The sequence below is a fragment of the Talaromyces stipitatus genome, genomic scaffold (assembly GCF_000003125.1).
Source record: "Talaromyces stipitatus ATCC 10500 scf_1105507295517 genomic scaffold, whole genome shotgun sequence".
Lineage (NCBI taxonomy): Eukaryota > Fungi > Ascomycota > Eurotiomycetes > Eurotiales > Trichocomaceae > Talaromyces > Talaromyces stipitatus.
Genome location: NW_002990121.1, coordinates 1,240,352 through 1,265,034, shown reverse-complemented (window position 1 = coordinate 1,265,034; position 24,683 = coordinate 1,240,352). Strand labels below are relative to the sequence as shown.

The following is a 24,683-nucleotide window of genomic DNA, read 5'->3' as shown; positions in this document are numbered from 1 at the left end:
ATGCTCAATGGAGGTTCGGGGTGTTGGTTGATATCCAGAGTTTTGCCTTACCTACGATCCTAATGATATTAGTATTGCCTACATGGAAATGAGAAATACCCTTTTGTCTTCTGGCTATCAAATAATCTGCATATCGCAACTAAATAGATATGGACTCTGATTCATACATAGGTAAATTGTTTCAAGAAGTCCATTCTTGACTTCTATGCCTGGACGAGCTAGAAACCAGGCGATATTAATAAACAATAGACAAATAATACCATCTCAATGCCACAAACAGAAAAGCATCCAAACCGCAACAGCAATGCACATTTGATATACTCGACATATCCGAAATTGCCGTATATAACTCCCACAAACACCATCGCCGTGATGCAATCAAAAGAAAACCAAACAGAAAAAAGCCACCGTTCTTGCAAAGCCTCCTCTTACATCCCTTCCTCTCTTGTACTCAGAAACTAACCCAATCCACCCCACATCCCCCTAATCCTCCTCGCAAGCTGAATATCCTTCTGCATAATCGTAACCCGTTTCGCATGTATCGCACACAGATTCGTATCCTCAAAGAGATGCACCAAAAACGCCTCAGCGGCTTCTTGAAGTGCCTGAATTGCGTGCGATTGCCATCGTAGTTCAGCGCCTACTTCGGCCGGTAACAGGTCTAGTGCGACTTCGCGGACTAGGCGCGCAAAGGGGAGTTTGCTTATGAGTAGATCGAAGGAGCGTTGGTATTTGCGGATTTCTTTGAGGGCGACGGTGCCCGGTTTGTAGCGGCGGCGTTTGCCTGTGGGGGTTGGGTCGCCGGCTAATAGAAGCTTATTAATATGTAATGGAGATGGGGGGAGGAGAGGAGATGTGAGCTTACGTTGTATGTTTGATGGTCGTGGCGCTTTGCCTGCGGATGGTCGCTTTGTCACTTTATTTGTCGTCTTTGCTGTTGTGAAGGGCCTTGGTTTCGGTTTGCTGGTGGAGGGTGATTGTGGGATTCTTGTTATTGTAGGTTCTTCGTCGCGACCGGCTCTCGATGAAGGGCGGGCTCTGCTTGCGCTTGGAGATCCTAAAGCGCTGGCGGATATGATTGGGTGCCCTCGACCGGTTTTCGGTGGCATCTTGTCGTCTTTCACTGCGTAGCTGCGAGACGAAATGAATGGATTATTTCAATCCTGGTCGAACTGACTGTAGAAGGACGCTGATCGGGTGATGTGAGCACTCAAAGGTCGCGATACCTCGAATGTATGGAACTAGCTGTACGTAGATCGAGTTTTATGAGGATAATACAGGTCAAGAGCGTGATCAAAGGGTGGAAAAGCTCGATTGAAATATCTGTTAAGAGGAAGAAGAAAAAAAGAATGAATGACAGCTCGTGGTGGAAAAGGGAATCTTGAATTCTGGATTCCCCAGCCACCTCTATTTCGCGGCGCGAGTTCGTTCATTATCCCGCGGTCTGGCGTTGACGCTAGTCCTGAAAAGGATATATAGCTTTGTTGCCAAAAGGGGCTTAGTCTGTGTTCGGCGACGATTCATTGAATTCAAGAAGGGACGGCTCTTTTGCCAATTCACACGTCTACGATAGATCGCATAGAGTCGAATCACTATACAGTGTTTTGCAAATCCTGTTACTGAACTTCTTGCTTCTTGCTGCTTCTCAGACTGCAGACACCAGGCAGCCGACCAATGAAGGACTGCATACATCCGTTGAGTTCCAGAAACACAATTGGATGTCAAGCATTCGCAGAGCATCTTCCATCCCTGCTTTCACATGGACTTGCATTAGTGGAGTACATGCAGAGCGCAGTAGTTGCTTTGACGCGTATCTAGATGGGTATGTATCCTGATCAGACGCATCAAGGTCTCGCTCTTCGGCACCCATTGTCGGAGATGTCAACTGAAGTTGAAACGGCGCATTTTTCATTTGTTGATGTTCTTGACAGGCAGTTCCACTACCAAGAGCTCATGCAGATAGTTCGTCCTTTATTAGTGGGATATACTCAACGACTTAGTAAGAATGAGACATGTGATAGTTAGTTAAATCCTGATTTCTAAGCCAGCAAATTGGCTAGCAGGGGCTATAAGTAAGCCCATATCCTGTTCGCTTCAATGACAATCAAGTCGGTCTAGCGAAATAAAGTGCGAGAGAGACAGATTGACAAATGCCATATTCTTTCATCACTCACAATGCCGCCACCCAGAGGAGTCCTAAATACACTTGAAGCCCCCGGTAAGTAACAGCCATACAGAATAGAACGGTGATTCTCATTTTGTGCAGGAGACTATGATGTGACATCCACGGTCCATAGCGACACCTATCCTGCAATTGACCCAACCAAACTCGACTTTTCCGGAAAAGCTGTGATCATCACCGGAGGCTCACGAGGGATAGGGCGCGCAATTGTCCTAGCATACGCAAAAGCCGGCGCATCATTCATCGCTGCTGGTGCCCGTTCAGGTACCGCCGAACTCGCCTCCGAAGTCGAGAAAGCTGCCAAAGAAGCCAATCGTCCACCTCCAAAGTACCTCCCACTTAGTGTCGACATGTCCAGTCGTGAAAGTGTAGAGAAAGCAGCCGCAGAGTTCGAGAAAGAATTTGGCAGATGTGATATCATCGTCAATAACGCCGGAATATTTGGTGGTTTTCAACTAATTCAAGATTACGACCCGGATACGTGGACTAATATATTTGACGTGAATGTTCGAGGCCCCTTCCTCATTACCAGGGCCCTTCTTCCCCTGATGCTCAAGACTGGAATTGCATACGTGGTCAACGTTTCTAGTGCCGGTGCACTCTTGACTAATCGTACTTTGAGCGCGTATCAAATTTCCAAGACGGCAGCAACCAGACTCTCGGAATTTATCAATGAGGAATACTCTGAAAAGGGTATACTTTCTTTTAGCGTCCATCCAGGTAATGTCATTACCGATATGGCGACTACTATTGGCGTAGATAAATCTCCGGAGTTTAAGCATAGTTTGTCCTACTGACTCTTTAAGTATAAGGTAACATGCTAATTTGTGATATAGTCTTCGTGGATACTCCCGAGCTTTGTGGGAATACGTTGGCATTCCTCACCTCTGAGAGAGAGACTGGGTTGGAGGGAGGTTTATCAATGTCACATGGGACATGCCTGAACTCATTGCAAAAAGTGACACAATTGTCAAGGAGAACCAGCTCAGAATTACAATAAAGTATTAGCTAGACTGTAGTCTGTTCATAGCATCCATATCAAATGAACGAATTGATGTTCTAGTTTACCCTAACCCCTTGTAACCAGCCCATATGTGATTGGCTGCTAAGCCAACTAAATTACTCCACCAATGGAACGTTCCGCTACTCATCGATTAACTCGACAGTATGCACCTAATCTACTGAGGCCACCTCGTTCAACATTGCTTGTGTCGATATCCGCTGTGCGATTCCTACCTACTAGCAGACATAGACACAGACAGCCATTGTTTCGAATTGCGTGCAGTGAAACGGAACAGGCTACTTCCGCTGACCTTTGACACTCCACGTCATCGTCGCGTTTACCCTATCGATATCAAGACCGCAGCGGCTTCTGCAACAAGCAACAAGCAACAAGCAACAACAATCGCTAAGGTTTCAAGAGTACAGAGATGGCCGCGGTGTTTGGCAACGGTGGTCAAGGGGGCCAGTTCCCACTCGAGCAATGGTTCTACGAAATGCCGCCCTGTACACGATGGTGGACAGCTGCCACCGTGGCCACGTCGGTTCTGGTACAATGTGAGGCCGTGTCGCCGATGTCGCTATATTACAGTTTACCCGCTGTGTATATACGATCGCAGGTATGTTCCCCTCGATCCAGACGCTGGATAGAATTGAATCCAGGCTAATCGGTGTGTCAACAGTACTGGCGTCTAATAACCACATTCCTCTACTTTGGCCCTCTAAACCTCGATCTCCTATTCCACGTCTTCTTCCTCCAACGCTACTCCCGTCTCCTCGAAGAATCGTCCGGCCGCTCCCCGGCTCATTTCTCCTGGCTACTCTTCTACGCCATGAGTTCCCTACTCATCCTCAGTCCCTTCGTCTCTCTCCCTTATTTAGGGCAAGCCCTCTCCTCAACTCTAGTCTACATCTGGAGTCGTCGAAACCCAGATACACGACTGAGCTTTTTGGGATTGTTGGTCTTTACGGCTCCGTATTTGCCGTGGGTGTTAATGGCATTCCATTTTTTGGTGCACGGTACAGTGCCCAAGGATGATATCTGTGGAGTGGTAGTGGGTCATGTGTGGTATTTCTTTTCAGATGTCTATCCATCGTTGCATGGTGGTCATCGACCTTTGGACCCGCCGGGGTGGTGGAGGAGGATTTTTGAGGGTGGTAGCAGTAATACCAGGACGGATGCGATTCGCGATACGCAAGCTGCTAATATCAATCAAGATATTGCGGCTGCTGCTGCGCCGGAGGTGCGATAAGTGGTTAGAAGTTGGACAAGAACCTTGCTTTACCTGCTTGTAAGGCATCTCACTCGCAATTTTTGCATATTTTCTAGGTGTTTTGCGTCGGGCTTGATACCATATGTTGGCAAAACAATAAGGCTGGAGTTTTCGTTTTTCATCTCTCTTTCTCTCTCATCTGCGTAATTCATTGTCATTTGCGAAAGATAGCATGTTAGGCGTTTTTGCATGTACGATATTTAGCATATCGATAGTCAATCTGATTTGTTTGGACTGCTCGTATTCTTGACTCGGGTGTACGTACCTTTTATGACGTCGAAAACATAATCTTTTTGTTCCAGAGATAGTCGCTTGGGTGCTCGTAATCATTCATCCTTGGTAGTTACAAGGTTGTAACTATTCAGCTTTATGCCATAGGTAGTTAAACTCGTAGATTAACTGTACACCCAACGTGGCCCATGACGTAGGTCATGCTCGTCCTGCCCCAAGATCGCCATTCAGGCCAAACTCGCAAAATGTGCCAGTAAATTTCGTAGGTAGTAGGATTCGCCGATCGACACACCTATGTACGAGGAAGGTCCGTCGATATTCTGGTGGACTGGTGGATTGGTGGATTGGTGGACTCGTTGAACGATCCATGGAGAAGGTCCGTATAAAGCCACCAGATTGGGGTAAACTATGGAGAATGGAGTAGTATTTCGCATCGGTAATGTTACAAGAGACACATACTGTGACAGAACCATGTTACATACTGTACTCCGTACCATACGTACGTATTTCCAAATCGAAAGCACGGATAAGTGGCTTGCTATGCCACGCGTCCCCTAATCTACAACAGAATCATTCTCTCCGATGCTCATTGGTTGGTTGCGTAAATTCGATAAGCGCTATCTTAGCTAATTGGTTTTGAGAGCAGAGTGGAACATGCACTGTAAACTCACCATACTGCCTTCCTAAAACAGCAAGAGTTAATCCTTAATGTAGAATGGCCGCGATGCAAGAATAAACTAGTATGATAGGATGATATATCACGTGACAGCGAGAAATGGCCGCGTGGCTCGCTACTAGTTCTCGCTCTCGCAATTCGCGTATGTGGGCCATTCCATTTTGGGGTAACGGGTACGAAAAGAACCAACAATCTGAGTGGCTGAGATCCGCCGAGGCTTTACTGCTAATGGTTTAGCAGAGGAACGTCCAAGCACGAACTTTACTTGTTACAGTAATTTTTGAGTTTGTTTGACCGAATCCTCGACTTTGGGTTTACTATGTACGCCGTTACGGGCGTATGTTTGGACTACGGGAACCGGGGAGCTTGTTCGGCGTGGTGAGCTGGGATTTTAGGCATTGGTTTTGTACATACGTAGTACTCCGCAATGATCAATCAGATAACTTAACCCATTTTCACCTCGGCAGGGATATATGTATTTTCAAGCACAAATTGGTTACAAAATTACTGATACGTATTGGCAGCAGTGGCTGAGCATACCTTACAACCTGTCAATCGTCATTGGGATACGACCGAGTCAGCAGATAAACTACGTACGTATGTAGCCACCACCACCACCACTTCTATCATTCGGCCCGTCACATGACGCCATATATGAACGCATTCGATGTGCTATTCCCTGGAATAATGAGCCGATTGTGGTAATCGGTATAGGCAGAAACGTTTTTTTGATCGTATGGTAAATTACAAAGTATGGGGTAGGAGAAATTGTGCTGAATGGTATGTGTTGTGATTGGTTCCTCTTTCTTCGTTTATCGAACCGAGAGCTGATGGATACATTTTTGAAGTTTGAGATTTCGCGTGTTGAAAGAGAAATATCGTATGCAAATAAATGGGTTGCATACAATTTGTGTCTAGATCTCTCAAGTTTACCATTTGTAATTGCTGGCAATACCTACTAAAAGCGGATAGCATCGTGGTGATACAGAATAGGCTCATTGCGCGAGTAATTTATCTGTATTCTATCAGTTCAACGGCTGTAACTAACACTCCGCGCAGAGGATACTGACTATAGGCTTCTCTCTGCTATGTATGGTATGTATTCTGTTGGCCAAGAGCCAAGACTTACGACTGTCACATATCAAACTTCCTTGGCTCTGAATATCGGTTTCATAGTCCCTTAATCGTCGTGAATCTCGGGGATGATTAACTCCCCTTAGCCCCCGAATTGCGTACGTGCAACGGTGATAGGCATGTATTCCATACTGTAAGTGAGCCAAGGTGAATAAATACGGAATAGGTAGTAATTTATTACGGGGCTAGACCCGTACAAAGTTACGGATGTACTCGTCCATATGTATTCACTGTATCAATACTATTAAATTGTATCAGTTATCCCTTGCGACTATGTACGACGATGCATGTCTGACAATCTGAAAACTGGTGACGGTGCTTCATTAAGCTGCTCAGGTTCTTGATCACTTGGCTGAATACCATAATACAGTATGTACATAGTATTAAGTACGTATCGGTACAGCCACATTCGCATTGCTCGTATGTAGCGATGCGGCGCCGCCACTAGTCGTACGGCGCTAGTAACACCAAAATAAATTACACTGCCCGTCGTGTTGACCCCTGGGCGCCCCAACTCTGACTTATCCACGGTTGGATTAATCACAGACTGAACTCTCCTTCTCTCTCCTCTGACTTGACGAGCGTTTCCTTTCTGATGGCGTCGCAGATTTCCACTCCCTAAAACCAACTAGTATTCGCCTTTTGCTTTGTTCTTGCCGAGGCGAATAGACTCTTCTTTCCTTAACCACTACCGCTTCCTTTTCCCTCTCAAACACTTACTACACTAGTTCACTATTCAACGACTACGTACTTTGTTTTAATCTGGCTTCCTTTGTGTGGGTTGCATACTTTCGGTTCCTCCGTTCCATCGGGATTTGAATGTTTATCTCCAGGTCGAACGAGCTAATTCACTTAATCAGCGCTTGTTCAATTCGTCGAATGCGAAGCGCGCAGCTCATCCATTGACGACCCGTTACGTGATCGCTATACAGTTATATACCTCATAGGATTGTTCCAAGTCGATTTCCTCTCTCCGATTTTTATATACCTCATGTTTACACCGCACGACAATCAACTCTCGTGATCCTAATAACTCGTGTCGCGGGCATTCAACCCCCTCCGCCTCTCCTTTCCCGCTTCGTTGGAACAGCTCACCTTTCGAACTTTGAATCGCTAGCATAATGCGGCGCGGAGTAGTTCTCTTCATTCTCGTCAATGTCCTCATCCTCAGTTTTCTCGTCAGGAGCGTATTTACACTCCTGACGCTGTTAGTGGAGGATGCCTCTGCGGACGCTATACACCGATCCGACATTCCCTCTCCGAATTCGAGTCTTATTGAGTCTAGACCTCAAATAATACCCAAAATCATTCACCAAACTTATATAAATGAGTCAATCCCTGAGCATTGGATTGAGCCTCAACAATCATGCATTAATCTTCATCCTGATTACGAATACAAGGTTAGCCGCCTTTCAAGAACTGGATGTGAAGTTTACTAACTCATGGATAGCTGTGGACAAATGAAAAGTCGAGAGAGTTTATCGCAAAAGAATATCCATGGTTTTTAGAAACGTTCGACGGCTACCGTTACCCGATTCAGCGGGCGGACGCTATCCGCTATTTTGTGCTAGCATACTACGGCGGTACTTATATCGACTTGGATGATGTGTGTGATATCTATCACTTCTTCTCTACTCAAAACTGACTGATCACAGGGCTGCCAACGTCGTCTTGACCCTCTTCTTTCCTACCCCGCATGGGTTCGCCGAACGAAGCCGACTGGAATTTCAAACGATGCCATGGGCGCCGTTCCTCAACATCCTTTCTTCTTGCGCGTGGTCGAGTCCCTCCAAGCCTACGATAAGCATTGGTTCCTGCCATATATTACAGTGATGTACTCGACAGGCCCGTTGTTTTTGTCTGTCGTTTGGAAAGAGTACATGGCCGAATCGTTTGGTATGGACAGAGTCCGCGTTTTGATGCCTGATGAATATAACCGATTCTCTTGGAGTTTCTTCACCCACCATGTCGGCAACAGCTGGCATGGAGCCGATGCACAGTTGATTTTCTGGGTATGTCAATCTTAAGAATGGTGGAGTTGCGCCTCGAACTAATAATTGATTAGATGTGTCGTTATTGGGTCTTGTTGACCGTCGTCGGCTTCACTCTCGCTGGCTGCGTCGGATTCTGTATGTGGGTAGTATACCGACGTTTACTATTACTCGGACACCGTTACCGCTACACGAGACTCGCACCCGGCGGTATATCAGTTTCGAAAATACGTCGACGACCATTTGCCAGAATGCCTAGATTTTTCCGACGCATAAGTTCGTCATCAATATATTCAGACGAAGAATCGGGCCGCAAAGAAGGAGCCTATTCTGAATGAACAAACAATGACCCCAATAGGAATACTGCGCTTTGACATGCCTCGACATATATGCGCTCTACTTCTTTTTGCTTATAATGACCATAGAACAGCGCCTTGCCCTTCTTCCAGTCTTGACAACATCTTTGGTCAGACTTATCATCCGATGACAAAAGAACACAATATATCTTGTCTCTTACCCTACTCTGCTCTTTAGCATTTGCATATCAATGACCCCCAAAACATCTTTTGAAACGAACAACACAACAGCAATTCTTACCCAAAGTGGTTTTTTTTGGAAACGGATTTCACGGCCTCGCTTCCCCTCTTTTCTGCTTCTTGTTCTTTTTTTTCCCTTATAGTATTATAACTTTTAGTATCGTTATACTCTTTTGTGTGTATATTTTTGCTTGCTGGTGGTTGTTGGTGTTGGATATTGATGTTGGTCATTGATTGGCGCTTTTTGGGAATATAAATTTTTTTGACTCTACTTAGTCTTTTTGGTATATCTATTTAGCGTATCGGCCTACCTGGCAAGAAATGACTTTTATGAGGTGGGTTTGCAGAAAAATAGGACTGTATGGCAGTTTACGACTGAACTGCTGCTCTTACCTTATTTCGCTGTACATCGACCCATTCTCGAAACAGCTGGATGGACAGCATATAACTCTTACTTGCCGTGCATAGCCATATAAATATAACCACATACGGAATATTTACATGTTTTGAAGTGATTTGGAACTAGTAATACAATAACTGTCGAACTAGTGATCAAGGCTTGTGCTAAGGCCGTAGTACCATCTGTGCTGACTTAGAGTTATTCAGCCTTAAGTTATGTACTCCTCCGTAACAACCTCTGACATAACGTATTAGACATGCAGATTAGTAGATTACTAGAAAAGTGATATCATTATATTTATTGACCGGCATTGACCAGGTTAAGCATACCTCTCGATCGTCAGCCTCTAGCACAAATAATAGCCCTAGTTACATACCATCCGACCAACCACTCCCAAACATGAAAATAGCACGCCGGTAAAAAAGTCAATAATTAGCCTCGAAAAGCACACTAGATTTTTGATTTTGAGTGATATCTACCAGCGAATACTCATTGTTGTGTTGAGACTGAGACCTGAGGTTTGTACGTAAATGTTTCATGCATGTTTCATGCGGGGAGTGAGTCAATGTTTCTTTGGACTGTGACTTGTGGATTAGGGCTAGATAGATGGGTAGATGAGGCGGGTTTGTTCTGGAATTTGGGGTTTGCATATTTATTTATTTATATCGGGTCCGCTGCATGTTATTTACCTCCATTTGCTTTCCTTCTACTAATATTCCGAAAAGAAAATATATAAAAATGCACACTCAACTCCCTCTAACAGCCCTCTTCGCCGTGCTGGCTACAGCGACATCAACACCAAACCTCCATCCCAAACCCTACCATTCCACAGGACGCATTACAACAAGATCAACCGAAGTAACCGCAAACCAAATCCTAGCCATATGCCCCAAATCAGCAACCTGCAACAACGCGCCTGCAGCAGGTGAATGCGCTACCGCTGCAGCAGCGGCACCGTTTATTAGTGATGCATTTATTACCTACGGGATCGATTCGGCTGCTGAGCAGGCTGCGCTGATTAGTTTGATGGCCTTTGAGACGGGCGATTTCAAGTATAATCGTAATCATTATCCGGGTGTTCCTGGACAGGGCAGTATGTTCCCCCTCCCCCCTCCCAAATCGTATAGTACCTAGGTAACTAACAATGGAATAGCACGAAACATGCAATCCCCAATTTTCAACGAAAAATACGCCTCCTCCATCTCCGAGTTCAGCCCCGCTTATGCCTCTGCAAAGGGCAACGTCACCGCCGTCTTGGATCTGTTGCTTTCCGACGGAAAATATGATTTTGGTTCTGCGGCTTGGTTTTTGACGACGCAATGTAGTCAGGCTGTTAGAGCGGAGTTGCAGTCTGGTAGTTTGTCGGGTTGGCAGGGGTATATTAGTGAATGTGTGGGCACGTCGGTGACGGATGATAGGAAGGGGTATTGGGATAAGGCTGTTAAGGCGCTTGGTGTTTAGATCCCTGGTTAGTTTACTCAGGTGTTATATAAAGGATGGAAGTGGAAGATTGGACTGTGGATGATGGAGTTAAATTCAAGATCATATCGAGTTCCGTGATTATGAGAGGCGTTTTAGTTACTCCTTATTTTATCTCACCTTTGATATCTAATCGTTCAAACGAGTCGGGAGAAGAGTGTTCAAAACTTGAAAATGTCCCAGGGTCCCGTGACGGGCCAACCCTAATTGTTTCAACCCATATTTCCCATCTAGGTAACTATCCGTTCAAATCATCGCTTACCTGAGTTTGGACGATAGCTGCGTCTATCTGATATCAGTTAACTTTGATAATGAATCTTAGACAAAATTTTTATATTTAAATGGTGTCGAGGTCATTGTCAGTTTGTGAAAGAGCTCAAAACTGACGATCATAAAGGCATTTATCATTTGGTATATCTTATCTATTTGTTTTTGTCATCGTTGTGAGACTAGTACATACCTCAATATATAGTTGATTGTACATGGATCAGTTGATCCGGAAGTTTGTTATATTGGAGTACGTACAATAGCTGACTGGCGAGCCAATGAATGACGTTGCTGAACTCAGGATACCTAGGTATGCTTTTTTTAGGGTGTCTAGAGTACTAACTAGACCTGAAAGCATATAGGTACGTATGTAGATGGTTGATTCAACATGAAGTTGCCCAGTTACTTATCAGAGCGTATATCTATGTAGACATCCCAAGGGGTCAAAAAGGTATCATATCATATACAAATATCTAATGATCATCATCTATAATACACCCTTGGTAGAAACCACATCTCCTGCACCCACCTCCCCAGCTGTCCTCCGCGCACACGCAGTACGAATAGCAACAGCCAACGCCTTAAACGCACTCTCCGCCCGATGATGATCATTCGATCCATACGAACAACCAACATGCAGTGTCACACCGGCAGCCTGCGCAAAACTCTCAAGGCCGTGCGTGATCATCTCCGTGCTCAAATCGCCTATCTTTTCGCGCTTGAATCCCAGGTCGATTACGGCGTAGGGTCGGTTTGAGAGGTCAATGACGGCCCATGAGAGTGCTTCGTCGAGCGGGGCGTCGCCGCGGCCGAAGCGGGCGAGGGAGGTTCGTGCGCCAAGGGCTTTTGTGAATGCTGTTCCTAGGGCGAGCATCGTGTCTTCGGTTGTGTGATGGTCGTCGACTAGACATGAATCAGTTACTTCTGTACTACCTCTTTTGAAAGCGGGGGAAAGACGTACTGTATAAATCCCCCTTAGCCCGAATAGCCAAACTCCATCCCGAATGCTTCGCCAAAGCATGTAGCATATGATCCAAAAACCCAATCCCAGTATTAATAGTTATCTGTTGGCTAGAAGTAAACTGTGTAGAATGCGGGGCATTTTTATCTGGGATCACGCCCTTGGCAACTGCGGCTTTGTCTTGGGCGGTTTCCGGGCAAGGGAAATGGTCGCTTTCTTCGTAGGGGAGAAGCACGCCGCCGTCCAGGGAGAGGGAGACTTGGATTTTGGTCTCGTTGGTGATGCGGGAGATTGATACTGTGCGGCGGGGAAGGGCCATTGTGTGTGGTTTCTCAATCGAGTGGAAAGTTCGTTGCAGTTGGTTTTCGGATATATGATAAGTGCGTTTAAATTTGGGCGGAGCAGAAGTAAATGGCTATACGCTGTGCAGTGAACGAAATATTGACCGGAAGAAACAAAAAGTTGAGGTTGATAAAATTTCCCCATACAATCGGAATGCCGAAGTGAAGCTCTCTGATTGGCTGGCAAAAAGTCTATCCGGTCCAGACTCCCATTGGTCGGCTGGCTCACATGATGACATTCGATATCATCGAACGAACTTCTTCTTCCTCTGCTTTTCAATTGACGATTCTTCACATCGGTTACCAAATTTATCTGGCTGGTCCAGTTGTATAAATTGACCATCATAATTGAATCCTGTTGGCTACGAATCTACTGACCGCAACGTGATTATCGGATCTATCAAACCGACTCATCGATTTAGGCGGCAGACTCGGCATCGCATTTCGCTTGACACCTCTGATATTGCACTTCCGAGACAACTACTGTAGCCAAGCTTGGCTATCTTTCCTCGTGCAAAAAACACTAGCTCGCCAACCCCTCACATCGTCCATAAGCCATGCCGCCGCCATCAAATCTACGAGCTCAGGTTGAGCCGCCCGAGCAGGTTACCTCAGAAGCGGTCAAGGGATTCGCTACTGGTGCATTACGGGTCGGTATACATTTTTTGTCTTGTTGCTAGCAAAAGCACTCGGTTGAGATGATGATGGCGAGGTCTCTGCAGAAAACTAACAGACTAGGATGCACGTTCCTATAGTTTGGCGCCGTATCCATTCTCGCACACATGATACTGATCATGCCTCATCCTTTTACATTCAATAATGCAGCACCTCCTACTACTGCTTCTACAACTGGACCTTCACCGTCACCGTCGCGATACTCACCGTCCGGGATCCGGAATACCTTGTTCTACAGACCGCTTTCGTCCTTGTCGGAAAGTATCGGACCTTTATCGCGCATCTATCGTGGTTTGACGCCGCAGTTTAAGATATTTATTCAGATTGCGGCGATGACGCTGGGTGGGACTATTTGGGCTGAGAGGAGGGTGAATGAGTATTTGTCCGCGCTGCGAAAGCTTCGTCGGGCGGAACGGAGGGTTGCTGTACAAGAATAAGAGTTATAGCGTCAGTATCTGAGGGAAGCACGCAGCATGAGTATGCCTTGAATGTGAGATAAATAGAAGTTCGATATATTGAGCAGTTTCCTGCGTGGTCAAGACACCAAGGATGTGGACGGAGCGACTCCGAAGACCGACTGCACGTGTATAGTCGGTCCAGCCATTTGTTTATATTCGATCGGATGTGGAAGTATTGACGCATCGATCTCCCAACGATCAAGACCTCAATATACATCTAACTGCTAGTCAGAATGCAGATGGCGGTGTCCGAAGCTTGAAGTCAATAGTTTCCTTCACAGCTGAACAAGCTCTCGAAATGTAGGTAACCTTGGAGAAAATTTCCAGTCCCCATTTCCGGGTCTCCGGAAACGCAGTGTCACACAAGTCGTGCTTCGATCTGTCGTTGTCATCGGGATAACTTATGATCCAACCGGCACTTCCGCTTCCCCTTCACAAGACGATAAGAGATGTCAATTGATGTCAGTATACTGTAATATCCTAAGAGCATTGCGAATTGTTGGCAGAAAGAATAAATACTCCGTCATGTCTGTTGATCGTTATATGCGTCGTCGTCATTTTAGCATGATATCGGCCAGCGCAGTAGATCTGCTTCGATATATTAAATTAATAATGATTGGCAATGAATGAATCGTTGGTACGGCGATCGCCTAGTTGTACCTGTTTGTTGGGGAGTCCATAGCGTATCGTTTCATCAACCGAATACGTAAACCATATTTTCAAATATTGAGATCTTGGGCGAAGGTTTGTTTCATTTTGCTTTGTACCGTCAAGGCTTTTTACCACTGTGCGATGTACTTAGGGTCAAGTATGTCTTGGCTTGTCTCTAAACTCGAGAGAAACATTCAGAAGCTGATGTCGAATGGTCTTTAAAGCCGAGAAATGATCCACCGGCGTGTCTCTGCCTCGTCATCCTACTCGTACATTGTTCTGTTTACTTCGCTAGCGGTGATTAGAGAAACGCCTAAGGCAGTATGCACTCAACTTAGTGACAGCTTAGGTAATTCACTAGCTGAATTCCTGATGGAGATGGCTCGGAGCGTGAGTCAGTGCATGCGTAATGGTGGTGATATTATTATGGAATATTAATATAATTCTTAGACAAGCATGAGTCTCTATCGAGGGTCACAGCGAGTACATCGTGTGCCATAGTAAAAAGTATGCAGCGGATGTACCGATATGATGAAGCTAAAGATAAACAAGGCGTGTCTCAGCAGGGAACTTGTGTGTTGAGACTGCCAGCCAATGGCAGCCCGCCAATTTTGAGCCAGGCACCACACTTAGCCGCTGCGGGACTAGCTCATAATTAGCAACCAATAAAAAGCTTCAAAAGCAACATACATAGACCCACTTCACAGGCACCTCATGGAAGCTTCTTCCTTTTTGTCTCTGGCTCTTTCTGTTCTTCCTCGTCGACTTCATTTCTTCAATTCTCCCTTCTCTTCTTTTCTTCATTTGCTCATCAATATCCCCGGATTCTTCTTCCCTTCGTCTTCTCCCTCGCCGGTCGACAACTTCTTTAACGATCTTCATCTCCAGCTCCAATCAGCTCCGGCAGATCCCTCCTCCGTTCCGTTTGCAGAAGCTTGACATCATCTGTTTCCCACCTTTTACCTGACCTGACCTGACCTGACGTCTCTCATCAACAATCGCTGCATTCACCATCTTGCATACATATACAGCTGCATCAGTACATACCGCTCAGTCTTCACCCTTCTCTTTGCGGCCAATTCAACAATTCTCTATCAGATCATCTTCGGCCTGCCCTATCTGCTCTTATCTCCGTACCGATGATGGCCTGTTGCTGATCGTTGCAGCCGCGCTTTCCTTCCTGTACTTGTACCATTATTCTTCCTCATTTCTCTTCTCCTTTTCTCCCATCCTATCCAAAGGAAGAAAAAGAAAATATTTATCTGGGTACATTGTACGTACTCCCTGTCACCGACATACACATCATACTATACCAATTCTGCCACCATCCCCTTTGCCATCCTTGGCAGATCCGCATTCGGCACATATTTTTTTCCCCCCTTCTCTCTCAATATCCCAAGACAAGATCTAGTTGAACTCTTTCTCCGCTGCACTGTTTTGATTCTTTCCTCTACTTCTCTTTTTTAACTCCGGTTCCTAGGACCGTCTAGAAAGAACCAAAGCAAAATCTCCCCATTCGGAGACTGGAGATTATTCTCCAATACAACCACGAACACATCGATCCACCAGCGGAGGAATTTTGTATCCGTCTGCAGTAATAGTTTCACACTTGCAGTCAGTCAGGTGGTTTAAGCACAGGTTGCTACTTACTGCCTTATTGGCTTCTACCAGATCACAGTCATTGTGTGAATGGTTCATGCCATCATCCATGGCTCTCTAATCAGCAGTAGGTCACAATATCCTCCCTCTGATCTTGTGCTTTGTATATCCTTTTTCTCTTTAGACCCTGGTATAGCTGTGCAGTGTTGGTGATTGCGTCTTTCAATTTCCCACTTGTTAATCCTGGTTGGTTGAATGTCAATGTTAATACTTGGTGTCAACTTGTGTAACAGATTCATGACACATTCGTCATAGTTGTTGCACCCAATCAGTTCCCACGATCTTCTAGGCAGTGGCCTGCTCGCCGAGCCTTCACAATGGCAGAGACAAACGTTGGGAAGAGAGAGCGGAGAAAGAGCTTCACCTTCTTTCACCATTCACACCAGCATTCTTCTTCCCCCACAACCACAACAGTCCCATCTGTTTCACTCTCCCATGACCGATCTGCCTCGGATGGGTTATCGACAGTGAAAAGACCTCGTCGCAACTCGGGGTTCTTTGGAAGCCGTGATCCCAGTCCGAGGGGCACAACACCAAATGTCCTACGCCGCCCGCAGACGTCCGAGTCAGAAGTGATGGCCCTAGACACGAACAAGCAAAAGCGCAAGTCGCAGCAACCTTCGAGACGCGCCTCGATGTTCGGCTCTTTTCGTTCCCTGCAGTCGATGGAAGATGAGCTGGCTGGCCAGCGATCTCGCAGCGATTCAATTGACGACAACGATGTGATCAACTCGCCCCTGACCCAAACAAAAAAGTCGCTAGGCCATGTGGTATTGCATCATGGCGAAGTCCAAACGGCTGGGACTATGTGGCGGAAGAGAAATCATTATTTGGTACTGACTGATACTCATCTAATCCGCTTCAAGAGTCAACACAAAGCAGCAGATTTGTTCCCCACTATCAATGTGTCCTCAGGCCGGGCAACACCTGTGAACCACCGCCAATCCATCGTTTCAGTCGCCTCAGCACAAGACCATACGTTTGCTACATATAGTGGGGACGTCGCGGCTATCGCGTTGAACAGCATTGTATCTGTTAGCGGCGTCGAGGACGGGCGTCAAACGAACATTGAACTGTCCTACTTGGATGATCGCACCAATAAAGCTGCTTTTATGGCAATCCAACTCACAGATCCGGAAGAGCAACATCTCTGGTTAGTAGGTATTCGCTCTGCCTCTCAATCAGCCCGTGCCGCCGAGCCGTTCACCTTTGAAACGAAGACTATCGATTATGTTGTTCGAATCCTGGAGCAAGATCGCGACTATGACCCTGAAAATTTCAATCTGTTTCGAGTTATTCAGAGAGCCCCCACCAAACAGAATATGAGGTCGTCGACGGATGATTTGGGGAAGTGGTCGGCAACCATGTGCTATCTTGCAATTGGTTTGCATAGGATTCACCTGATCCCTCTGTATAGAGGTTCTAGCCGGTCGTCTCTCGTTTCCCTTAGTGAGATGGATCTAGGTGCTTCTCTCGGTTTGATGGCATTGACTTCTTTGATGGTACATTCTGGAGATGATCGATTCCAGTTGGCTTTTCGGTATACCTCCCCATGACCTCATTGTCAAAGTCATACTGACAGGTCAAACCCGCAGCGTCCCACTACAGAGTGCAACGGTGGTTAATCTCGCGTCTGTTCATTCATTGGACATTGCCCTATGGATTCGACAACGTACCGAGTTTCTGCGTCCGCTTTGGCTGCACCAGCCATACGAAATTATAGGACCTGCAGAAGTTGCTGACGAAGATCTCATCCCGTCTCCAGAACTGGTCGAAGATTTTGGCTGTTTCGATAGGACGCTCGTTGCATACTCGGCCAGTTACAATGTCGATACGTCCAACATTCGTTACACGGTTGATCTTGAATGTGAAGATGCACCTTGCTTTAGACTCCTGCCGCCTGCCTCGAAACGACGCAGTCAATACAATGCTCTCGAACTCTTGGCCCTGATGCGTGCGCTGCGATACAACGAGTCCTTTATCTCGATATCTTTCAGCGGTGTCAATCTCGATGTCCTACAGAACTGTCGTGACCGTTTTGAAGCTGATTGGACCGCTTTCTTGACCCGAGCTGGTGCTCAGGTAAGTATTGCCGGTCAGGATCGATTGTCGCTACTATCGCAGGAAATTCGTGCTTTAGCTCTAAAGAGTAAGCGACTTAGAAGACTCGACTTTTCATTCTGTCTTTCGCGGACTCCGATTTCTGACAGAGGCGCCCGAGATCCTGGCTGCGGTATCCCAGAAGCCATCTTTCCCTTGTGCCGCCGCCAGTTGACTAATGTCGATTGGATTGTGTTGAACGGAATCAAGTTGGGCGACTCGGATTTGGATTATATTGTCGACGCTGCCTCGCAGAGAACTAGTCATCTTCGAGCTCTGGAAGTTGGAGAATGTGGCCTTTCTGTTCACGATTTGGATCTCATCTTGTCGACTTTGACTGCCCAGGAGACGACTTTAGAAGCTGTTAACATTTCCGGAATTCAAGGACGGCTTAGCCCGGAATTATTCCAACAGCAAATCGGGTACTTTGGTCAGATCCGCAAAATCAATCTCACTAGGGTCGCTAGAACTTCTGGACCGGAACCACTTATTGCGCCCGAAACCCTGTTGAACTGGCGTCTGGAAGAACTTTCACTCAGTCAAACAGCAGTCAACAAAGAGACTGTGGACTCAATTGCTGCTTACTTGGCAAGTGACCGTTCTTCGTCTCTTCGGGTTCTGCGTTTGGACCAATGCGGACTGACTGGCGGCGATGTTGCTACTTTTCTACGTTGCATGACCCGTCCGGCCGACAAGGCGCGAGACATGCATCTTCACGTCAGCGAAAATCATTTGGATACGAATTATAGTCTCTTATTCGACGCGATTGCAGATAATAACACGCCTACCCACTTGTCGATGCGCATGATTGATTTCAAAAAGGAAGATCATTTCAGGGAACTGATTGAGGCAATGAAAAAGAACAATACGTTGAAATATTTGGATATCTCCAAAGCATCGCTCCCTTATGATGCCGGGCCGGAGACTTGCGAGGCATTGCAGCTAATGTTTGAGCAGAACGAGACTTTGGAAGAATTGGATATTAGTGGAGAATATGCGCACCTAGATGTCGCTCGGTTTGGTATTGGGTTAAATCAAGCACTGACGGGATTGAAAAAGAACAAATCTTTGAAGGTCCTCAGAATCGAGCATCAAAAGCTTGGATTACAAGGTGCTAACACACTTGCATCTGTCCTGGAGGAGAACACTACTCTGCGAGAGATCTATTGCGAAAACAACGATATGAACCTCCAGTCATTCACTGTGCTAGTGAATGGGCTTCAACACAACGACTCAGTCACTTTCCTGCCTGTAATGAATACAGATCGCCACCAATCTTTGGAAAGAGTTCGACGGGAATTTGTCAACGTCAAACGTGATACATCTCACCAATCAGGTCCTAGTTCTATCCGCCGCTCGCTTCACGCTGCCATAGCAATCGGCCAGCCATCTGGCGGCCACAAACTCGCTAAATCGAATCTGGCTGCTCGATCGAAAGATGCAGCCCAGATGCTCGAGTCGTCGGCTTCAGAGCCAGTGGACCAGGAAGTTGAAGCTACACTGCAGTCATTGAATAGGAAATGGGATATCGAAGTCGACCGCTTGCGTCAATATTTGTATAGAAATTATTGCACACTGAACGGCATCCCGTACGACGCAGACGGGTATCAGGACTTGGATGCAGTCGAAGAGAACGATTCAGCAGAAGCCTCTCGCCCGGCCACATCAGCTAGCCTCGGAGTGATGATTAGCGAACTTGAGAAACTCGATATCAACTTGTCTATGGATGAGATGACAATGCAAAATATTTTCCAGTCAAATTCCGGTAATTCCGGCAATTCCACTGATAGCGAGCGGGACGCATTGGTGATGATGGAAAACAGCTCAGGCAGCTCGTCTCCAGTGGTGACCATGTCCAGCGTACAATCCACACCAACGATCGATTCAATCAAGTTGATGGATTCATTACGCCCCCTTTCTCCGGCATCAAGTGCATCAGAAAATAAACCCACAACACAGCTGAAAGAATATGCTGCTTCTTCTTCATCGTCGCCACAGTTATCTCTCCCTGTCCCGGCAATCTTTAAAGTCCCTCCTCCACCATCAATCAAGAACGGTAGTTCTGCGGCCAGTATTCGAAGCAACTGCAGTTCCAACATGTCAACAAGCACGGCACCTCGGGCACCAAGTTTTCGAAGCACGGGCGGTACAAGTTCACTGAGTGCGTCTTCGCTACGTAAACTACTCTCGACTCGACCTTCATCTGCTATGAATGGAATGCGCCAGATTAGTGGTGGATATAGCAGCAATAATAGTTCCATGACCGGGTCGGCGACTGGGTTGGCTGCGTCTGATGAACCCCCGAGAATTATCTGGTCGCCTCCTAAGGTTGATCTTTGATCTTATAACTGATAACACTATGGCTTGTTTAAGTCGACGAATTTTTTATCTTTGCATGCTGGCGATTTTTCGTGTCGTCAGCCATTCATTTTCAAACACGGATCATTCTACGAACACTTCATTAATATCAATCTTTCGAGCGAAGCAACTAGAGTTGTTATTCAATCCATTACATCTACACTGCATGAAACGAGCGTTGAAGCAAACGTCAACTCATTTCTTCCTAATCATTCTGCCTTTCCCCCTTCGTTCCATCTCATTTTCTACCTGTCAGAGTCAGTCACCATGATTTCCCTCCTTTTCCAAAACTCATTATACGGCGTTCTTTTTATTTTTGGTTGTGTTCAGAAAACTATGATACCAATCGCGTTTTTTTTTCCCACTCGTCGGTGTATGTGTCAGTTTTGATTTTCGTGTTTGAGGAGTCGTTACTGCCAGAGACATGTACCTAATCCTTGGATGTTGAACTCCTTGGGTGAGTTTGACTATGTAGCATGATCACCCTAAGGGGCTTGTTGTAATAAATGATGTGCTGAGTGCAGATCCCAAGACCTGGTAGAAATGAGTAGATCCATCATATGGCCCAAAGAAGAGAGAAACCCTAAATACAACATGACAACATGGATGGCAGCATTATCAATAATTCGCAGCGCATATGCAATGATTATATGCCAATTATATACTATTATACAGACATGAATATAAAAATCATCAAACCCAGCAATATCCACTTTATACCGTCCCAGAACCACCTGAACCACTAAAGGAAGGACCAGAAGAGCCAGCCTTCAACTCCTCATAAACCACAATCCCCTTCTCCCTATCAATCCGATCCTGCTCCTCCCTAAACTTCTTCCCTTGCATCGCCAACTTCCTCAAATTCAAAATATACGGCGTCATATTCTCCTCATCTCCTCTCTTCCCAAACGACAACGCCTCTCGTCTCCGTTTCCGCATCCCTTCAAATTGATTCCATAACTGTCCTGTGCCGATTTTGAATTCTCTAATGGTGTAGGAGACTTGCCAGGTGTGATGTGGTTTTAAGCTGGTGGGCCTTTTTATGACGCGCCCGTTTACGATGTTTTGGATGTTGATTTCCATGCCGAAGAGTTTGGGACGGATGTAGGATTCTTCGCAGGTGCGGAGTATTTGTTTGTATTGTTGTTTGAGGTCGTGGAGGAGTTTTTCGGAGCGGTTTAGTTTGAAGCCGATGACGAAGATAGGGTTCGGTTTTGAGGCGGGGGCTTCTTGTGAGGATGTCTCTTGTGAGGCGGTTTCTGGGGTGGAGGGAGCTTCAGTGGTGAAGAATGTTGTATCTTTGTCGGTGGTTGATTCGGCTTGACGTTCGGTCTTCTCGATTGTGGTGTTGGCAGTATCGGCAGCATTGACCTTAGCTGTAGCCACTACAGCTTCGTCGGCAGCCTCAGCAACAGCATTGGCCTCGGTCATAGTGTCTGTAGTCTCAGCGACAACTTCAGCGACACCATCAGACCCATCATCCTCAAGAGCAAGCTCGTCCCCCTGAGTAACAGTCTCAGGGTACAACATCTGCTGTTGCACCCGCTCAATCTGCGCCTTATTCTTCTCTTGTATCCGTCGAATATCCGCATCCGTTACAGGTTGCACGTAAACCATCATTTTCGCTGGCGTATCAGCCGTAGTCTCAAAATGGAGACGAAGCGACTGGTTCGGATACTTGGCTGTCGCCCTATCCAGAATCTCATTCCAGAGCTTGATACTATATTGGAACTCTCGGTCACCCAACTCCGAGTCTGACTGGCCGTGCAGTGCATAGTCCATCTCTGATAAAGGCACATATTGGAAACCGAAGATGCGTTCGATATTGTGGAATGCGACAAAGATACCATCCATGCGACCTATGCGGACCTGGAGCGAGTACTTGAGAAACGCAGCTCGGATCATGTCGTAGTACTCCCGTTCAAAGGATTCGTAAGATCCGAATCGGTTGCGGATTTCGTAACCTAGTCCCTGCTCATAGTCCAATACACTCATGCGGATTGATACCACAGCACGGGTCTTGAGATCAAACATGCCGCTTCCAGGCAGTCGGGGATCGTATGCGTCCAATTGTGAGCGCATGACAAAATCACCCAGAGTAGAGTAATGAAATGATTCTGGAAGTGCATTCTCTTCCTCAGGAGTGATCTTGTTCGGGGCAGATCGGCGGTATCTCTCAAATTCCTCCTTTGGTAGTGTGAGTTGTTTCTCCATTGATTTTCCGAGATTCATGAGGATATTAGCTGAATCAAACTCTTTGTCCGCATCAATCGCATATACTCCATCCTTATAATGTAGAAACATGGCAGAGGGACCTCTCAACAGCCTTGTGAAATTCGTCTCGCTCTCTCCGAAACCCCGAGAAATTATGTCCTGCTTGAGTGGTCGCCATTGAGACAACAGATAATGAAAGTGTGACAGAACTCCAGTCATACTCGACGATGAACCGACATATTTCTTGTTTGTATTTCGGGCAAGTTTGATAAGTGTCTCATCTTTCGAAGAGGTGATGTATTCCTTGAGAGATTTGAAATCGAATTCGGTAACAGGCATAATAGTCCCTAATGCAGGGTCAAAGTTGTAGACTCGCGACCTGGGATCCCGAAGGTGGTATACGCCAGGGCTGAGCCGATATTAGATAACTGACTTGAAAATCACTTACAAAGTGGACTTACTTGAACAAAACTCTATCCAGACCAAATGACAAAGTGGGAACTGGTGGCGTATCGTAATCGAGTGCTAGTATCAAGTCAGTATCAAGATTCCCTACCAGAGCTCTGTTGATTTGCCATACCTTTAAAGTCAATATCTTCCTTGAGTAAAGACCCGGTATGGGCCTCTAAAGCCTCGAGGACTGGCTTCGGACTCGGAGCCTTTTTGGGCTCAGGCTCTTTTACCTTCTTTGACTTTTTCCCAGCCTGCCGCGGTGTCAACGCAGTCTTTTTACGTGCTGATTTCCCCGTCACGGGTGGATTCTTTTCCCCCGACTTCTTCTTCTTCTGTGTAGTTTTCTTCTTTGGTGGATTCTTATCTGATTTTCCCGCTTCGTCTGGCTGTGTCCCGTCGGATTCCTTCTGGTCAGGTTTACCCTTCTCTGATGATTTTGTCCTTTTGAATATATCCCTTGTATAAACCTTGGAGATATCGCTACGGTCTGAAGTTGCCAGTCCATTCTTGCTATGACTTTTTGACGTATCGGCGTTACCAGTAGAAGGATCGCTGGTATAAACTTTGGAGATAACGACACCGTCTGAATCATTCTTGTCAGGACTCTTTGACTGGTTGGCGTTCTCAGTGGAGTCATTGCTGGTTGGTGTAGAAGTCGACTAGCATAAGCCATTCAATGTCAGCATATCTATTACCGCAAGACTAGGATCATATTGGATAAAAGTACCGTTGATGTCTCTTCTGGAAATGTCGCAAATCTCACACTAGCCACCTGAGGAGGCGCATTCGATTCCCCGTCCTGTTCATCTTCTTTTGCTGGTGTTGAATAGTATCGGTGGTTTCTCACATGTCTTCGCGGAACTCTGAGGCAAGATGCGCAGCGAATAGGTCCTGAAGCAGACCTTAACGACGTGCGAAACATCCAGAAACAGTATTTTGGAACTTATATAGACATTAGAAAGTGTCTGTAGTAGCGAAGTCCACACGAAATCCGATACAGGCTGTCAATAGGAAAAAGTTGTCAGCTATACTTTTTTCGAGGCAAATATTTGGCAAAGTCGATCTCAGGCTCTTTTCTGCCGCCGACGCGATCTGCTCCTTGTCACACCGCCTGCTGTATTAATCCTGAGTGCATTCATCACATCTCTTTGATCTACTTTTGCCTATGTAGTAGAATACAGATACTTTCGATATTCTATACGTATCTACAAGGCTTGATGTCCGCAATCTATTCCACTGACCTGGTATAAAGTGCTTATAGTCTCACTTTTCAACTCGTATCGACACCTGGCGATCGCCATACCAAATCATGTTTACGTCCTCATCGCGCAAAACCCTAACTGCAGCAGGACCTGGTTTGCGTTTTACGAGTCATACAAACCACGGCGGACCGTCAAGTTTCACACCTTCCAGAGACCGTTTCAGCATGTTCGTTGAAGCGATGCAATTGTCCCTAGTACCAGGGGGGTAACGACCGGCTACTCGTAATCTGGGAGAAAGAACGACACCCAAAGGACGGACAACGCGCCAGTGTCTCAATCGATTTAATCATGCGCATATCTATTTCGAAGGTCTTCCCTCAGTTGCACGTATGGCTATAACCTCCGTAGACGATGTGGAGCGTGGAGATACGATTGTTGGCCA

General features: G+C 46.2%; 9 protein-coding genes across 12 annotated transcripts, besides 2 other annotated features; 6 read left to right on the top strand and 3 right to left on the bottom strand.

Annotated features, from left to right (window-relative positions):
• Positions 1-148: 148 nt before the first annotated feature.
• Positions 149-1,109, bottom strand: TSTA_004930 (centromere protein Cse4, putative; the record flags this gene model as incomplete). Its single annotated transcript, XM_002488064.1, has 2 exons — positions 149-805; positions 866-1,109. The coding sequence occupies 2 exons, from the start codon at positions 1,107-1,109 to the stop codon at positions 459-461; spliced, it is 591 nt and encodes a 196-aa protein (XP_002488109.1). The 3' UTR covers positions 149-458.
• Positions 1,110-2,175: 1,066 nt separating this feature from the next.
• On the top strand, positions 2,176-3,182 carry TSTA_004920 (2,4-dienoyl-CoA reductase, putative; the record flags this gene model as incomplete). The annotated part of the gene is made up of 3 exons (XM_002488063.1): positions 2,176-2,218; positions 2,267-2,965; positions 3,019-3,182. 3 exons carry the CDS (start codon positions 2,176-2,178, stop codon positions 3,180-3,182), a joined length of 906 nt encoding a protein of 301 aa, XP_002488108.1.
• A 198-nt stretch (positions 3,183-3,380) lies between these two features.
• TSTA_004910 (ER-associated proteolytic system protein Der1, putative) lies at positions 3,381-4,697 on the top strand. The gene is made up of 2 exons (XM_002488062.1): positions 3,381-3,801; positions 3,865-4,697. The coding sequence occupies exons 1-2, from the start codon at positions 3,613-3,615 to the stop codon at positions 4,432-4,434; spliced, it is 759 nt and encodes a 252-aa protein (XP_002488107.1). The 5' UTR covers positions 3,381-3,612; the 3' UTR covers positions 4,435-4,697.
• A 2,507-nt stretch (positions 4,698-7,204) lies between these two features.
• On the top strand, positions 7,205-9,293 carry TSTA_004900 (MIPC synthase subunit (SurA), putative). 3 transcript variants are annotated; one of them, XM_002488059.1, is made up of 5 exons: positions 7,218-7,272; positions 7,357-7,896; positions 7,947-8,102; positions 8,152-8,508; positions 8,562-9,293. In XM_002488059.1, exons 2-5 carry the CDS (start codon positions 7,618-7,620, stop codon positions 8,823-8,825), a joined length of 1,056 nt encoding a protein of 351 aa, XP_002488104.1. In that variant the 5' UTR covers positions 7,218-7,272; positions 7,357-7,617; the 3' UTR covers positions 8,826-9,293. The 3 variants fall into 3 exon arrangements, with proteins under 3 accessions (XP_002488105.1, XP_002488106.1, XP_002488104.1); XM_002488060.1 differs by having other exon boundaries at positions 7,205-7,896; XM_002488061.1 differs by having other exon boundaries at positions 7,205-7,896; positions 8,152-9,293.
• An 844-nt stretch (positions 9,294-10,137) lies between these two features.
• On the top strand, positions 10,138-10,979 carry TSTA_004890 (uncharacterized protein). The gene is made up of 2 exons (XM_002488058.1): positions 10,138-10,516; positions 10,577-10,979. The coding sequence occupies exons 1-2, from the start codon at positions 10,162-10,164 to the stop codon at positions 10,882-10,884; spliced, it is 663 nt and encodes a 220-aa protein (XP_002488103.1). The 5' UTR covers positions 10,138-10,161; the 3' UTR covers positions 10,885-10,979.
• A 677-nt stretch (positions 10,980-11,656) lies between these two features.
• TSTA_004880 (imidazoleglycerol-phosphate dehydratase) lies at positions 11,657-12,449 on the bottom strand (the record flags this gene model as incomplete). The annotated part of the gene is made up of 2 exons (XM_002488057.1): positions 11,657-12,072; positions 12,131-12,449. The coding sequence occupies 2 exons, from the start codon at positions 12,447-12,449 to the stop codon at positions 11,657-11,659; spliced, it is 735 nt and encodes a 244-aa protein (XP_002488102.1).
• A 290-nt stretch (positions 12,450-12,739) lies between these two features.
• TSTA_004870 lies at positions 12,740-13,867 on the top strand. 2 transcript variants are annotated; one of them, XM_002488055.1, is made up of 2 exons: positions 12,740-13,121; positions 13,227-13,867. In XM_002488055.1, exons 1-2 carry the CDS (start codon positions 13,029-13,031, stop codon positions 13,581-13,583), a joined length of 450 nt encoding a protein of 149 aa, XP_002488100.1. In that variant the 5' UTR covers positions 12,740-13,028; the 3' UTR covers positions 13,584-13,867. The 2 variants fall into 2 exon arrangements, with proteins under 2 accessions (XP_002488100.1, XP_002488101.1); XM_002488056.1 differs by having other exon boundaries at positions 12,740-13,125.
• Positions 13,868-14,976: 1,109 nt separating this feature from the next.
• Positions 14,977-15,106: a sequence feature (GA-rich).
• A 110-nt stretch (positions 15,107-15,216) lies between these two features.
• Positions 15,217-15,238: a microsatellite.
• A 993-nt stretch (positions 15,239-16,231) lies between these two features.
• TSTA_004860 (uncharacterized protein) lies at positions 16,232-22,274 on the top strand (the record flags this gene model as incomplete). The annotated part of the gene is made up of 2 exons (XM_002488054.1): positions 16,232-17,454; positions 17,510-22,274. The coding sequence occupies 2 exons, from the start codon at positions 16,232-16,234 to the stop codon at positions 20,352-20,354; spliced, it is 4,068 nt and encodes a 1,355-aa protein (XP_002488099.1). The 3' UTR covers positions 20,355-22,274.
• On the bottom strand, positions 21,087-24,045 carry TSTA_004850 (mitochondrial mRNA processing protein PET127, putative; the record flags this gene model as incomplete). The annotated part of the gene is made up of 4 exons (XM_002488053.1): positions 23,767-24,045; positions 23,167-23,698; positions 23,048-23,111; positions 21,087-22,995 (listed from the first exon to the last, which is right to left on the bottom strand). Exons 1-4 carry the CDS (start codon positions 23,959-23,961, stop codon positions 21,087-21,089), a joined length of 2,700 nt encoding a protein of 899 aa, XP_002488098.1. The 5' UTR covers positions 23,962-24,045.
• Between the last annotated feature and the right edge of the window lie 638 nt (positions 24,046-24,683).